This window comes from Lagopus leucura, unplaced genomic scaffold, assembly GCF_019238085.1.
Source record: "Lagopus leucura isolate 7727_CA_CO unplaced genomic scaffold, USGS_WTPT01 Super-Scaffold_100057, whole genome shotgun sequence".
Taxonomy (NCBI): domain Eukaryota; kingdom Metazoa; phylum Chordata; class Aves; order Galliformes; family Phasianidae; genus Lagopus; species Lagopus leucura.
In genome coordinates, this window is record NW_024962303.1 from 83,115 (window position 1) to 98,135 (window position 15,021).

The following is a 15,021-nucleotide window of genomic DNA, read 5'->3' on the forward strand; positions in this document are numbered from 1 at the left end:
CCATCCCATCCCATCCCATCCCATCCCATCCCATCCCATCCCATCCCTTCCAACCCCATCCCATCCCATCAACATTCCATCCCCTTTTCCTTCCACATTCCCATCTCCGTCCCTGTCACCTTCTCCATCCTTATCACTGTCCACATCTCCATCTCATCCCACCTCTGTGTCCTGCTCCTCCTTTTCCAACCCCTCTGCATTCCCATAGCCCCCTGCTTACACCCCCTCCTGCCTGTAGGTCTGGATGCAGTCAGGGCATCTTCTGATCTCCAGAGGTGCCTCCTTCAATGCCTTCAGGGCTGGGGACAGCGCTCATGTCCGTGTGTCCTCACAGGGTTCTGGAAGGCCACCTGTCCCTCCTCCTGCTCCAGTCCCCTCCTGGCTTTCGTCAACTCCAAGAGTGGGGACAACCAGGGCGTCAAGTTCCTGCGCAAATTCAAGCAGTTCCTCAACCCTGCCCAGGTCTTCGACCTCATGAATGGAGGCCCACACCTGGGGTGAGTGCTGGCAGGTGGGTGTCACCTGCAGGAGCCCAGCGGGACCCCACAGCCCCCTCTGCCCCCTTTTTCCAGGCTGCGCCTCTTTCAGAAGTTCTCCACTTTCCGCATCCTGGTGTGCGGTGGCGATGGCAGCGTGGGGTGGGTGCTGTCTGAGATCGATGCTCTGGGGCTGCACAAGCAAGTGAGTGGTGGCAGGGGGACAACGGAGACAATGGGGACAACGGGAACGATGGGGACAGCGGGCTGCCACCTCCCATCTTCATCCCGTGGGGACAACGGGGCTGAGGGACTTCCACCTCCCCATCCTCACCCCCCATGGGGACAACGGGGATGTGCCCATGGTGATGTCCCCTGCAGCACTGAGGTGTGGGGTACCTGCAGGGGGGGGTGCGGGGCTGAACCCCATCCCTGTCCTGCAGTGTCAGCTGGGCGTCCTGCCCCTGGGCACTGGTAATGACCTGGCACGGGTGCTGGGCTGGGGCAGCCTCTGCGATGACGATACGCAGCTGCTGCAAATCCTGGAGAAGCTGGAGAGGGCCACCACCAAGATGCTGGACCGGTGAGCTCTGGGGAGACCTGGGCATCCCTGCGTGACAGATGGGGCCAGGGGATTGTGGCATCTCTGCTCTCTGCTTGGCAGGTGGAGCGTGCTGACCTACGAAGCCCCTAAGCAGTCCCCACCAGCCCTGAAGGAGGAGGAGGATGGAGACTCCAACATCCAGGTGGGCACTTGTAGGGACGGGTCCCTGCCACCCTGAAATGATGTCAGATGGGGGATGTTGTGGGAAGGGGGCAACGTGGCATGGGGTGAGCATGGTGGGGCTCGGACTGCTGTGCGTCCCTGTACTGAGGGGATGGACACAGCGCCATGTCCCCATCCTGGCTTGGGACACCCATCCAGCTGTCCTCTCCCCAGGCCCACATCTCCCACTACGCCGACTCCGTTGCCTTCCACCTGGCCAAGATCTTGGAGTCAGACAAGCATTCAGTGGTGATTTCATCTGCAAAGTACGGGGTTGCTGGGGATGGGCTGCTGGGGATGGGTCCCCCCAGGACACCACTGGTCCCGTGACTCCCTGACTGCTTCCCTTGTCAGGTTCCTCTGCGGCACCGTCAATGATTTCGTGGCTGAAGTTGGCCGTGCCTACAAGAGGGCAACTGAGAACAAACAGGAGGCAGAGCTGATGGCCAGAAAGGTGGGCCTGGGGGTGGTGGGGGGCTGCTGGGGGCGTGCATGCCATAGGGGTGCCCAAGCTCCTGGGGTGCTCAGGAGAGTATGGGATAGTGAGGCACTTGGGGTGCCCAGAGTACCCAGGAAGCTGGGTGCTCAAGTTCTTAGGGTCCCAGGCACTTCGGTTGCAAACCCAAATACACAGGATTTCCAGGTAAGCAATTGGTGCCCAGGCACTCAGGGTATTGAAGGGTGCCCAAGCACTTGGGGTACTCGGGGAAGCATGGGGTGCCCAAATATTCAGGATTTCCAGGCACTTGGGGCGCTCAGAGATGCCCAGCACTTGGGGTACCTAGGTAAGCACGTGGCATCCAGGCGTTTGGGTACTCGGGCAAGCATGGGATGCTCAAACAACTGGGTACCCAAGCAAACATGGGATGTCCAGAACAGCACAGGATTTGGGGTGCCCATCCCTTGGGGTTCCCATGCCTTGGGGTGCCAGGCAGAGGGCTGAGCGCGTGGCCACCCCACAGTGCGCCATGCTGAATGAGAAGCTGGACTCGCTGGTGAGGGAGCTGACCGAGGAGGCTCAGGCCATCGTGGTCCCCGAGGGGACCCCGCAGGGCACCCCGACCGATGCCAAGGAGCTGGAGAAAGGCGGCTTCGCCCCCAGCCCTGTGCCCCGCATCTTCAAATCCAAGGAGCAGCTGATGCTGCGGGCCAACAGCCTGAAGAAAGCCCTGCGGCAGATCATCGAGCAGGCTGAGAGAGGTGAGGGGGTGGCACGGGGAGGAGCCGTGCCTCAGTTTCCCCTCTGAATGTTCATCACTGTGCAATCCCAAAGGAGCATCGTCCCATCTCCAGGGTGATCCAAAGGCTGGGGCAGGCTGGGGCAATGCCCCGGGGCTGGGGGCAGCTGTTGGGATGCAGCGGGGGGGGTGCTCTGGCCCCACCGCTGTGCTGTGTTTGCCCCCCAGCTGTGGATGAGCAGAACAAGCAGACCCAAGCATATCAGGCCACCGTGGTTCCCAGCAAGAAGGACAGCTCAGAGGAGCTCAACAAGGAGGAGGAACGGCTCTGTAAGGCTCCCATTTGGCACGCAGCATCTTTTAAGGGGGGCTTCGAGGGGAGCAGTGCGGTGGGCTCACTCAGCAGCCACCTCCAACCCACCCTGCAGGCTCTCGGCGGGAGACGGTGACCTCGGCCACCTCATCCATCCTCCTGGAGCGACCGGACACCTTTGGCAGCTTACAATTCCCCGAGGATCCCAGTGTGCTGTGAGTTTGGGGTCACCACGGGGCTCTGTTGGGTTTTTGCTTCGTGTCCTGGTGCCAGCCCTGCTGCTTTCAGGCACTTCTCAGAAAAATGTGTCATGAACAACTACTTTGGCATTGGCCTGGATGCCAAGATCTCCCTGGAGTTCAACAACAAGAGGGATGAGCACCCTAAGAAGTGCAGGTTGGCTGAGAGACTCCCCTGGGAAAAGTGTGGGATGTGTGGGTTCCCCCCAGCCCAGCTCCATGATGCCCATGTGGGGAGGGATTGCTGGGATGGATCACTGGGATGCTGGAAAGGACTACTGGGTTGCCAGGATGCTGGGAAGAGACTGCTGGGAGGGATTGTCAAGGTGCCAGGAAGGATCACAGGGATGCCAGGATGCTAGGAAGGGCCACTGGGATGCCAGGATGTAGGGACACTGGGAGGGAGCACTGGGATGCTGGAAGGGAATATGGGGATGCCAGGAAAGATGCCAGGATGGACCAAAAGGTTGCTGAAATGGACCGTTAGGATGCAAGGAGGGACCACTGGGAAGAAATTACTGGGATGCCAGGATAGCGGGATGATGGGGAGGAGCACTGGGATACTGAGATACTGCTGGGATGCTGGGTAGGGTCACTGGGATGCTGTGGGGCCGGTGGCCATTCACCTCCCCCATGGCACCCCGCAGCAGCCGCACCAAGAACATGATGTGGTACGGGGTGCTGGGCACCAAGGAGCTGCTGCAGCGCACCTACAAGAACCTGGAGCAGCGGGTGCAGCTGGAGGTATGGGGTCAGGGCTGGGAGCGGGGCTGGGGTGGGGGCAGCGGGGTGGCCCCCCAGGCTCAGCCCTCTCTTGCAGTGCGACGGGGTACCCATCTCGCTGCCCAGCCTGCAGGGCATCGCCGTGCTCAACATCCCCAGCTACGCAGGGGGCATCAATTTTTGGGGTGGCACCAAGGAGGACAACGTGAGTGCGAGCTGCGGGGGGGATGGAACCCCTCTCTGTCACTGAGGCAGGGGGCACTGAGCCCAGCGTGGCGGGGCTGTTCCCATGCAGAACTTCGGCGCGCCGTCCTTCGACGACAAGAAGCTGGAGGTGGTGGCTGTGTTTGGCAGCATCCAGATGGCCGTGTCACGGGTCATCAACCTGCAGCACCACCGCATCGCCCAGGTAGGGCTGGGGGCAGCCTCGCACAGTGCCGCTCTCTGCCGGCCCCGGTGCCAGCCCTGTCTGCCCCGCAGTGCCGCGTGGTGAAGATCACCATCCGTGGGGATGAGGGCGTCCCGGTGCAGGTGGATGGGGAAGCATGGATCCAACCGCCCGGCGTCATCCGGATCCAGCACAAGAACAGGGCACAGATGCTGACCAGGGACCGGGTGAGCCCTGCGGGATGGGCTGTGGGGCTGTGGGGCGAGCAGGGTTGGGACCTCTGTGCCCCTGCAGGCATTTGAAAGCACTTTGAAGTCATGGGAGGACAAACAGAAGGGGGAGAGCTACCGTACAGCCGCGCGGCCACGGCTCAGCTCACAGCAGTCCATGGAGTACCTGACCGAGGAGGAGAGCAGCCTGCTGCAGCAGCTGTCACGCGTGGCTGAGACCCTCATTGCCAGGTCAGGATGGGGGTGAGGGGCTGCGGGGGGCACAGGGACACTCTGGCTCCATCCCATCCCTGCTGCAGGATCCGCGAGGCAGCCAAGGCGCACAAAGGCGTGGAGCAGGAGCTGGCACACGCCGTCAATACCAGCACCTTGGCGCTGAGCGATGCGCTTTGCAACAAAGCTGCTGGCACCCCCGAGGTGAGCAGGGTTGGGGGGTCAAATCCCCATCCTGGCAGACCCTTGGCTTTGTGCTCACCTCCTGTGCCCCCACAGTTTCTCAGCAGGAACGCAGCCGTGGAGGTGGTGCTGAGCATCAAAGCTCTCTATACCGAGACCAGAGCGTTCCTGGAGGGGAAGGCGGTGAGTGTGGGGCTGGGGACCCCCCCGAGCCCTCCAGCCCAGCTGTCCCCCCCGCCAGCAGGTGGCACTGGGGCTGGGGACGGTCCCTGTCCCCCACAGCTGGACTCACCCCTGGAGGAGGAAGCACTGCAAGGCCCCCTAAGCGCATTGGGCCAGGAGCTGCAGCGGCTGTTGGACATTCACTGGCTGGGACCCATCGCCCACCCCAGCGAGGAGGTGGGTGCATAACGGTGTGGGGGGGGCTGTGTTGGGTGTAAGGGTGGGCTCAGCCCTGTTTCTTGCAGGAGAGTGCCAGCAGTGCCAATAAGGGCAGCTTCAAACTTCGCCTCAACATCCCCAAGCCCAGGAAGGACAAGGCACAGAAGCAAAAGAGCAACAGCGCGCTCCCAGGTAAAGGAGCTGCACATACAACGGGATGAGAGAAGGAGCTGCAGTAGAGCTCAGCCCCACAGGAGGCTGACTGGGCAAAGGGAGATGGTTGGACGCTCCATAGAGAAGTGAAAGAGCCCCATAAAGAGGTGGAGGGAACAAGGGGCAGCATCTGCCACACTTGTGTGCCGGTGCCCTCCTTCACTTCTGGGTTTTCTCTCCCTTCTAGCGGACAAGTGGGGTGCTGAGGAGGTGGCCGCCTGGCTGGAAACACTTGGGTTAGGGGAATACAGAGAGATTTTTATCCGACACGACATCCAGGGCTCAGAGCTGATCCTGCTGGAGAGGAGAGACCTGAAGGTACCACAGCCCATTTCCACCTCCTAGATGTCAGCACAAGAGAGCACTGTGTCCCCCTCCTTCCTTCGACCTCATTGTCCCCTATGAGGGAGGATACAACGGTGGGGAGGGAGCTGGCCCCAGCCCCTGGTTCACCAGCATCATGCCTGTGCTCCACTCAGGGGAGCAAAGCTTAGCAGCTCCTCTCTCCCCAACCACAGGACCTGGGCATCACCAAAGTCGGCCACATGAAGAGAATCCTGCAAGCCATTAAGGAGCTCAGCAACCCACCCTAGGCTGCCAGGAGCTGGGGGGCCTGGGTCCCTGCTGCCCCCTGTGCGTGTGTGTGTGTGTATGGAACCATCTCCCCCCTCCCTGCTTGCCTTGCTTTGTCTGTTTGTCCCCCCAGCATCCCTGGAGCTGCTGCTTCTCCCTGAGCCTCGGGGGCTGAAGGTGCCGGCAGGTGCAGGGTCACTACAGGAGCCAGGGAGCTGGGCTGCAGTATGGGGCCAAAGCAAAAAGATCTCCCCCTTTCTCTATGTTGCTATTTAAGCTGTGTAAATATTTGGAGAAAAGATATTTATTGCTGCTGCTGGTGTCAAATCACTGCTTGGGGACAGAAAGAGGATGGGACCCAGGCACCCTTCCAGCCCCTCCTTTATCCCTGCATCCCCTCCACGTGCAGCCCCTACTACAACCACATTAAGATATACACAATATTTTATTGACAACTCTACATCACTTTTTTTTTTTTTTTTCTCCATTCAGTAAAAACAATGTTTGGGTTTGGTTTTTTGTTTTCTCCCCCCTTTTATGTACACAGTGCTCCCACCCCGCTATTTACAGGCTATGTACAGAGGCAGGGCTAGCTTTTCAACTTCTCCTCCAGCTTCATCATGTCCATGGGGGTTGTCTTGGCGACCTCAAAGAAGACCCTGCAAGGAGTTGTGTGGGGTTGCAGAGCTCAGCAGCAGCCCTGGCACCCCCAGGAGAGCCCCCAGGGGCTGCTGGCATACTCACCTGTGTGAGTACTTGGTGCGCACAGCCTTCAGCTTGTCACAGGGCTGATAGGTGAGCAGAAAATTCAACCTTTTCACCAAGGGGTGCAGATCCTGAGCGCAGTACCCGCTGTAATACTCCAGAGTGGGGGTCTGCGGAGCGACGAGGGGTAAGCCACAGCCACCCCTGCGCTGTCACCTCGGCCCTCCATCCCTTCCCACGTTCCCACGCTCACCCAGCCACCCAGGTTCTTCATGGTGAGTGCCAACAGCAAGCTGCTGGCAGCCAGCTTGGAAGGACGCTCCCGTGCGTAGTCGTACTCCTGCAGGGTCATCTCACAGAGGAAACGGGCCAGAGTCAGCGTCTCCATCGAGGCACGGGCACACTGTGGGCAGAAGGCTCAGATTTAAGCAGCACCACACCAGCATCCTTCTTTCTGGGGCACCGGATGCAGATCCCAAGCCCTCAGGTCAACGCCATCACCCTTAACCCTCCCTTTCTCTCCCTCCCTTTGTGTCGCAGCCCATGGGAGGTGGCAGAGCCCCACCTTGGCAAAGCGCCGCAGGAAGCGGTAGGGGATGGGGATGTTGATGTCGAAGTTGAGGGTGCGGAGGATGCTCGTCTCCATGGCAATGAGCTCTTCCCTCTTGTAGGCATCGTCGCAGATGTACAGGAAGTCATCCACGCATGGAGGGCAGCGCTCCTGCAGGGAGGAACTGCTCAGAACTCATCCTGATAACATTTGGGGGGAGCCTACGCAATTTTCAGGCCTTCTCAGGGTACATCTCCTGCCAGGAGCATCATATCGTGACACCCCGGTAACCCTGGCAGTCCCCAAACAGCAGAGAGGAGCCAGGTCTCCAGTAGGCAGGATTCAGCCCTCGGCACAGAAAGGGGCAGCACAAGGATGGGTGAGCCACCCCAGGGCTTTAGAGCCCCAGCGTTCTCCAAAACCCACACCAAGATTCACCTCGAATTTGGAGGCGATGAGGACAGCAGTGGAGCCAATGAGCTGCAGCTTGTCCCTCATGCTCACCACCTCCACCAGGTAGTGGTCCACCAGCTTCACTGCCAGGTACAGTGTCTCATGGTTCAGCTCGAAGTTTTCCTGCAAAGATATGAGGCGATGGGCAAAAGCCTGAATTCCTGGGGCATTCACAGCCTCATCATCAGCATGGGGAAGGGGATGAGGAGGAGCTCTGAACTGGGGACGTTCGTAGGTCTGGAGTGGCTCCCGCCCTATATAAAACATGGGACAAATCCAAGCCCCCTCCCCATGCGTGCCTACCTGCACCTCCACCATCCAGTCCACCAGGATGGCACGCATGTCCCTGCTGATATCTGGCTGCTTCTCCATGTAATCAGGGAGCTGGAACTTTTCCTGTCAAGGCAGCAGAAGTCAGGGACTCCCTCCCAAAATGAGCCCCCTCCCACCCCACGCAGGACTCCCCAGGCAGACATCACTCAACACCCACCTCCCTCTCTCGCATGTAGTCAAAGATCTCCTTGGCATACTCTGCATTGGCGTAGGGGTCTCCCAGCTGCTCCTTGTCTATGTCCTCCACCACTGGGACCTGCTGCGTGGAGAAGGCAGCAGTGAGAACAGGCATGGGGAAAGCTTGCAAGAGCTCTTCAGGGTAGCACACCCTCTCTCCAAGCTGACCCACAGCAGTCACTCCTTTCTTTGCCATTGGAGAGGCTCCTAGGAGCAGGTTTAGCCTCCAGCTCCCATCCCAGCACACTGAGCTTCCAGAGATGCCCCAGTACCTCTAGAATAGAGCTGGGGGCCAGGTTACAGCCTGGGGTCCATCACCTGGGACAGCTTCATACCTGCACAGGCTCCTCAGACACAGAATCTTTCTCGGGCTCCACAGGAACATCTGTTGGGGGGGTTTTCCTCAATGACCTAGACAGGACAAAAACATCAGAAGGGAGACATCTCCTGGGTCTCCAAAAAGCCCCATCTAACTCCTGCCCACCCCCATCCTGCTCACGTACTCCAGCACCCCAGGGAAACCCCAACACCACAGGGATGGCTGTGAGTGGGTGCTGGTCCCCACACCCTGCTCCCATCTCACCTGAGTACTCACTTTTTCAGGTTGATCTCATTGTTCTTGGCCACTATCGGGGCAGGGGGGGCCCTGGCTGTTTTGTGGGTGGGAGCTTTGACCCCCTCCTTCTTCCCTGTCACTGTCTGGTTCTTGTGAGCCTGGTTTTGGGGGAAAAAGAGATGAAAACGTAGCAAAGAGGTAAGGTGAGGCTCATCTGTGCTTCTGGGGGAAGGGTGGGTGAGGGGGCTGGGAGCACAGCAATGCACTCACATTGGTGATGTCCCCAAACGCTGACCTCTTCTTGGGTCCTCCCTGGGGCGAGGATGGGGAGCGTTTGGCCTGACAGCCCTCCTCCTACAACACAGCCAGTGATGTGGGGCTGGGGGCACCCCACAGGGAGCCCAAACTGCCCATAGCCCACAGCCATACCTTCTCTTGGGGGACATTCTCAGTAACAGAGGGCGCTTTGCTGGCTCGGGGCTGCTTGCTGCTCTGTGCCTTGCTGCTGCGTGCCACCGGCATCCTCCTCCTCGGCCTCTGCGAGCAAAGAGGGGGGTGGGCACAGTTATGGGGGGGGGGGAGGGGATCCAAATCTCACCGCACACCCGCAGCGAAAGGGCTGCAGGGCCCAATGCAACCAATAGCAAGCTCAGAGGCGCCCTCCCAGCCCTGCAGAGGGGCCCAAGCATCGGGAAGCACCGGGGGGGTGGGAGAAGCAAAGAGATATGGGGAGAGGGGTGCAGTGGGACCTCCCCACCCCTCCTTCCCTCCACGAGGTCTCGGTGCCTATAGGGCAAGGGCCCAGCTCAGCACCCAGTGACACAGGAAGGAGCCCCACACGTAGGTAGGAATAAAACCAGGGGGTCACAAACGAGAATTCCAGGCTAATGCATCCCACCGCCGCTCACCTGCACGCAGCCGCCGCCGGCCCCGGCTCTTTTGAAAGTAGCAGCGCTGCGGCGGCTGCCGGCACTGGTCGAGCCGCGTGGCCAATCAGCGAGCGGGCCGCTCCGCACGAGAGCCAATAGGAACGCCGGGATGGATGCGGTTGCTTAGGGGCGGGCAAAAGAGTTTAAAATTCTGCCTCGCCAGCCAATAAGGAGCGGCGGAGGGGAGGGGGGCGGGGTTACGGCGGTTGGGGGCGGGGCCGGGGCGGTTGGGGGCGGTGTCATGGCGGCCTGGCGGTGTCATGGCGGCCTGGCGGTGTCATGGCGGCCTGGCGGTGTCATGGCGGCGGTGGGGTGCCATGCGCTGCCCGCAGGGCAGGGAGGCCCTTAGCGCCCTGCATGACCTCCTGGCCTCCACACATCTTTTCTGACACATGGCCCGAGTTCCGGGAAGCTCTGGGGGCTGCATCCCCATCGGGGGGGGGCTGCAGGGCTGTGCTTGGGCCCAGCGAGGCCTAGTGAGGCCCTGTGTGTGTGGTGAACACAGGCTGAGTCTGCAGCTTCCCTACCACTAAAGCCCGACTGAAAACCTACCCCTGTCCTGTTGCTCTTAGATTATGTGAAAAGTCGCTCTCTTATCTTGTTTACAAGGTTCCTTTATTGACGAAATAGTTTTTCCCACCACTGGCCCTGAGGCTCTGAGGCCTGAACGAAGGCGAGCTCGGCTCTGCTCTGAGGAGAAGCCCTGAGGGCTGTGCTCCCTGCACAGAAATCCTGTGGGCCACACCACACCCACACCTGGGAAACGGGTGCAGCCACCTGTGGGGTTCCATCCCCAGCCAACAACTTGCAGCTGTGCAGCAGTGAGCTGCCTGGGCCGGGTCGGTGTCTGCCTGGCTTGATGGGGGGAAGCAGGAATTTCTAGTCCCTGCAGCACCGCCCTCGGGAGGCTCTTGGGTGTTTTGGAGGTGATGGGGAGGATGAGAAGCATCTGCTGGGAGGTGTTTGCTCTGGGATTGCTGCCCTGGCACAGCCTCAGGGTTGAGAGGAGGAGCGAGAATTATCATCTGTGGGATGGACAGAGATGGGTTTTCCTTCCTTTCCCAAGCTAAATCCTTTCCCTTTCCCAGGCTCAAACAGGCCTGACTTGTTGCTCCCCGTGGCCCGGTGCCAGTCGCACGGAGCTGAGCAGCATGAGCAGGATTGGAGTTCAACATTTTGTTCCTCCTCCCCTTTCCACTGTTAATGGCAGAGGAGAGACTGAAGTGGGATAAGAGCTGGTGGTGATGCAGTGTGGGTGGCTGCAGACCATGTGTCCCCCACTGTCCTTTCAGGGCCATGGGAATCCCCCTTCCCCAGGACCCGGAGCCCATTGGGGATGGGCTGGCAAGAGCTTGGGTGTGACAGCTTCATTTCCTGAGCTCTGAGCTTCTGCTTTTATTTGCTAAAAAAAAGCAAGCCCATTCCCCAGTAAGCAGGGTTCACCGTCCAGCCAGGGGGGCACAGAGCCAACACTGCACCTGGCAAAGCACCTCGTCCTTCACCTCCTCACTTGGTGGCCGATTTGATCTTCTGGATGGTGTAGGGACTGGATTCCTTGGGCATCCAGATCTCCTCCCCACCACGGCCCTGCTGCTCGGCCGCTCCCTCCATGGCTGCCGTCAGCTCGGGGCCGAAGATGCTCTCAGTGGCACGGTAGGCGCGGGTGAGGCGGCGGAAGGAGGAGTCGGAGGAGCTGTCGTCAGGCAGGTCTTCATCCTGCTCATCCCGCAGTTTGGTCCTGCTTGCCTCTGAGCGGCCACCTGGGCCCAGCAGAACCTCCTTGGCCTCCCGCAGGAAGGCAGCCTTGGGGTTGACGATGCACAGCAGCAGAGCGAGGCCTGCCGACACCCCGCAGAGAAAGTAGAGAGCGACTTTTTCAGGGACATCTGGTGGGGGGAAAAGAGCAAAGAGAGGCATCGGGGTGCACGCCCTGCTGCAACACACAGGGTGCCTGGGCCTGGAGACCCCCCCCACCAACCCAATACTTTGGGGCCACGTACCCCAGAGGTGGGCAAAAGCTGCCAGGGAGCTAGTAAAAATCATCCGGTCTTCCCGGAGCCTGGAGAACCTGGGCCCTTTGTACCAGCCACCTGCAGTGAACAAGGGGACGTGAAGGGCCGCCTCCCCTTGGGGTGTCTATGTGCCAGACCCCCTCTTTTCCCCAGCAGAAAACACCCTTGTTTGCTCTGAGGTGGATTGCTATGAGGTTCTCCATCCCTATGGGGCACAAGATGGTTTCCCCTCTGCTCCCCAAATTACCGTGCATGTAGTTTGAGAGCAGGAAGGGATCCGAGGTGTCTGGGCCCACCTCCTCCAGCAGCTGCTTGGGCACTGCAATGAGATATGCCGTCCCAAGTGTCACCACCCCACTTGTCCCCAGGGGTGGGGGACACACAGCCTCCCCAGCCCCGCAGTTCCACTCACCACAGGTGTAGGACACCCGCAGCTGCTTCCTCGTGCCGGGCAGGCATGGGTCCCCAAAGTTGGCCTGGTCAGCAGTCACTGTGCAATTCCCTTTGCGGTGGCACTTCTTGGAAACTCTCCGCAGTGCATCTGGGGCCAGGCACTCTGCAGGGACACGGGACCTCTGGCCATCGGCACAGCGCTAAGCACAGCTCCCAGCCATGATTCAGGCTGTGACCCCGTCCCCCTCATACCAATATGGGGTCCACCAGCGTTGGGGGCATCGCACTCAGGTTTGCCCCTCAGGAATCGTCCATAGTGTGCAGAGTAAATGGCCAGGACGGACTTCGGCCTGCAGTGCAGCCTCAGCTCGTTGTTCTCACACACTGTCTTCACCCGATGGTTATCTGGGGAGGGAGGAGGTGGGCAGAGGGTGATACCCTAGGGTGACCCAGCGTGACACCCCAAACCTTCTCCTCTTGCCCAGCCCCGGGTTCCCGTGGATGCTGCCCACCTGGCCGGCACTTGTAGGATGCGATGAGGTACTTGTGTGTGCCGGGGCAGGGATCTGGCCCGAACACCTGGCTGTGCACCGAGAACTGGCACCACTGCTGGTCCTGACACTCAGCCAGAAGCTTCTGCAGGGCAAAGCAGGGCGGGTGTGAGGCTGGTGGAAGGACGCCGGGCCGTTGTCACCTCTATGCTGTCACCTCTGTCCTGCGGCTGCTGTCGCCCCCACGGTGGCCACGTGGTCTTGTGGGCAATTTTGGTGTCCAAATCCCAAATCAGGTGCTGCCCTGTGCCCATGCAGACTGCGCATGGTGCCCGGGCAGGCACGCACGCCTGCACTGCAGCACAAAGTGTGTGCACAGACACTGCTCCGTGCAATGTCTATGCTGCAAGCACGCAGGCGTGCACACTCAGCTTCCTGCAAGATCCATGCATGCAGGCAGGCACACTCACGCGGCTCCAAGCAACACCCTCGTAAGCACGCACAACCACAAAGATCCATGCAATGCCCGTGCAGGCATGCACACTCATACAGCTTCATGGAATACTCATGCACGCTGACATAGCTCCATGCAACGCCTTTGCAGGTAGCTGTGCACATTTCCACTGCTCCACGCAGCACTTCTGCAAGCGCAGCCGCGCGCACAGGGCTCTGCGCAACACCCCTGCAGGCATGCGCTTGTCTTGCAGCTCCGTGCAACGCCCTCGCAGCCCCAGGCTCGCTCCAGGACGGCCCCGTGCAATGCAAGCTCACGGCCGCAAGGTGGGGACGAGGCTTCACGCCGCACCTGGTACCGTCCCCGTTGAGGGGACGTTGAGGGGACGCTGGCTTTTGGTGCTGGCTGAGCTGCAGCAGCGCCACCTCCCAGGCTGCTCTCGCTGGGACTCAGCACAGGGGATCCCACGCACCCTGCTCTCCTAGAAATGCCCCAAGAGCACAGCCACACACGACCCCAAATGTCCCGGGACGCTGCCCTTACCAGGTGGGCTGTGGGTGACATGCACTCGGTGCTCTCCTGGGACACGTTGCCGGGGCTGGGGCACAGGTTGGGGCTGGGCACGCGGCGCCCGTAGAAGGCGCCCAGGATGCTGATGGTGGTCTTGCGAGGGCACAGGATGAGGAGCTGCTCCCCATCACACGTGTGCACCGTGTGGTTCCGCAGCACCTTGCGTAGGTACCCTGCAGGGGGACACAGCAGTGAGCTGGGGAGGGATCGCAGATGATGGCCAGAATGGTGACCAAGAGGTGGTCAATCTCTGAGAAAAGATCACCAGGAGATGATCACCGGAAATGGGAAGAACCCGATGGATGAGAAATTCCCAGCCCACATCCTTCTGGGTGGGCAGAGGTCCTGCTTCTCATCCTGAATTCCCAGCGTGGGGTGTTTCTCTCCTTTAATCCTGTGTAGTTTGTGTCCCAAAGCAACTTATCTTGGTGCTTTCCCTCTGTTGTTTGGAAGCTTGGGGGTGGGGAGAGGGCGATGAGCCTTCCTGTCAGGCAGGATTCAGGGCTCTGGGGGACGTAGGACGCTGAGGGATGAAGGACAGGGAAGGATGCAGGTTGCTGAGGGATGCAGGACGCGGGGATGCAGGATGGAGGGTGCTGGGAAGGCGGGGCACAGCCAGCAGCTCCCCAGCCCCCAAATGAACACAAGCAGGTGGGAGAGCTGGCTCCCAGCCCCACGCTTGTCCCTCTGTCCCTCCATCCACAAACCAGTGCCAGGCTCAACCGCACAAAGAGCCCCTTTCAATTCCCCTGTGGCCACCGACCCTTCATCAGCCGCAGCCAGCGCTGCTCCCAGGGGCCAGCAGCATCCAAGGGGACAGCAGAGATGTGGATGGGGTTTGTGCTTTAGAGCGGAGGTTCCTCCAGTGGCAGAGGCATCGCAGTGCCTCCACCCAGCACTGACACACTCTCGCTCAGACGCTGTTTTTTTGGGGGGTGAAGCACCAGCAGGGAGGCTGTGGGCGATTCTCCTCATGGTGTGACTGACTCAGACCCAGAGTTGTGCCGTCAGCTCTGCCCAGATGAAATCACATCCTCCCCACCTGCCCCACAGCAGCTTTTTAGGTGCTGGGCCAGAGCCAGCGCATTTCCCATGGGATCCCCCACACTCCACAGTACACAGCCACCCAGCCAAGCCTGGCTTACACCCCACCCCTCCTGGTCCCCAAATCCCCTGTGCCCCACTCACCGCTGAGCTCCGGGCTGGCCTCTGTCCCCGCAGCCAGGCAGAGGAGCAGCAGGGCCACCACCAGCGTGGCCACCATGGTGCCACCAGTGCTCTCTGCCACCGCCCGGTCCCTGCAGCAGCTGGCGCCAGGGTGGGGGCTGGCACAGCAGTGACAATGGGTCCTTCTGTGCACTGCAGAGCGACTGGGGCCGCTTTGGGCAGCTGGGACAGCATGGGGACAAGTGCCACTGGGAGCAGAGGATGTGTTTTTGAGGGCTGTGCAGCAGATGAAGGAGGGCAGTGGGGTCCCCAGCCTGCACCCCGCTTTCTGCTTATGGCCAGGATACACGCGTGC

The 15,021-nt window shown here is 60.5% G+C and overlaps 3 protein-coding genes across 6 annotated transcripts in view; 1 reads left to right on the forward strand and 2 right to left on the reverse strand.

The window, feature by feature from the left end:
- The window catches only part of DGKK (diacylglycerol kinase kappa), an 11,839-nt gene extending 5,629 nt beyond the window's left edge, over positions 1-6,210 (forward strand). The window contains exons 9-28 of the mRNA XM_042886474.1: positions 335-497; positions 573-681; positions 920-1,059; positions 1,141-1,222; positions 1,417-1,508; positions 1,597-1,696; positions 2,205-2,442; positions 2,649-2,750; positions 2,849-2,948; positions 3,022-3,129; positions 3,620-3,716; positions 3,793-3,900; positions 3,991-4,104; positions 4,176-4,310; positions 4,378-4,544; positions 4,613-4,730; positions 4,806-5,108; positions 5,177-5,282; positions 5,491-5,621; positions 5,822-6,210. Of these exons, the coding sequence (XP_042742408.1) occupies positions 335-497; positions 573-681; positions 920-1,059; positions 1,141-1,222; positions 1,417-1,508; positions 1,597-1,696; positions 2,205-2,442; positions 2,649-2,750; positions 2,849-2,948; positions 3,022-3,129; positions 3,620-3,716; positions 3,793-3,900; positions 3,991-4,104; positions 4,176-4,310; positions 4,378-4,544; positions 4,613-4,730; positions 4,806-5,108; positions 5,177-5,282; positions 5,491-5,621; positions 5,822-5,896 (2,588 nt within the window). The 3' untranslated portion in view covers positions 5,897-6,210. The remainder of the gene's footprint in view (positions 1-334; positions 498-572; positions 682-919; positions 1,060-1,140; positions 1,223-1,416; positions 1,509-1,596; positions 1,697-2,204; positions 2,443-2,648; positions 2,751-2,848; positions 2,949-3,021; positions 3,130-3,619; positions 3,717-3,792; positions 3,901-3,990; positions 4,105-4,175; positions 4,311-4,377; positions 4,545-4,612; positions 4,731-4,805; positions 5,109-5,176; positions 5,283-5,490; positions 5,622-5,821) is intronic.
- Positions 6,211-6,295: 85 nt separating this feature from the next.
- Positions 6,296-9,611, reverse strand: CCNB3 (cyclin B3). 4 transcript variants are annotated; one of them, XM_042886401.1, is made up of 12 exons: positions 9,523-9,554; positions 9,080-9,187; positions 8,921-9,004; positions 8,690-8,808; positions 8,430-8,505; positions 8,075-8,173; positions 7,888-7,980; positions 7,570-7,707; positions 7,147-7,302; positions 6,835-6,984; positions 6,621-6,751; positions 6,296-6,535 (listed from the first exon to the last, which is right to left on the reverse strand). In XM_042886401.1, exons 2-12 carry the CDS (start codon positions 9,170-9,172, stop codon positions 6,466-6,468), a joined length of 1,209 nt encoding a protein of 402 aa, XP_042742335.1. In that variant the 5' UTR covers positions 9,173-9,187; positions 9,523-9,554; the 3' UTR covers positions 6,296-6,465. The 4 variants fall into 4 exon arrangements, with proteins under 4 accessions (XP_042742335.1, XP_042742333.1, XP_042742332.1 ...); XM_042886399.1 differs by lacking the exon at positions 9,523-9,554 and adding an exon at positions 9,559-9,611 and having other exon boundaries at positions 6,297-6,535; positions 8,075-8,176; XM_042886398.1 differs by having other exon boundaries at positions 6,297-6,535; positions 8,075-8,176.
- A 1,334-nt stretch (positions 9,612-10,945) lies between these two features.
- LOC122188232 (protein eva-1 homolog C-like) lies at positions 10,946-14,763 on the reverse strand. The gene is made up of 8 exons (XM_042886363.1): positions 14,688-14,763; positions 13,473-13,672; positions 12,497-12,620; positions 12,237-12,389; positions 12,004-12,147; positions 11,839-11,910; positions 11,580-11,669; positions 10,946-11,465 (listed from the first exon to the last, which is right to left on the reverse strand). The coding sequence occupies exons 1-8, from the start codon at positions 14,761-14,763 to the stop codon at positions 11,086-11,088; spliced, it is 1,239 nt and encodes a 412-aa protein (XP_042742297.1). The 3' UTR covers positions 10,946-11,085.
- Positions 14,764-15,021: the final 258 nt, after the last annotated feature.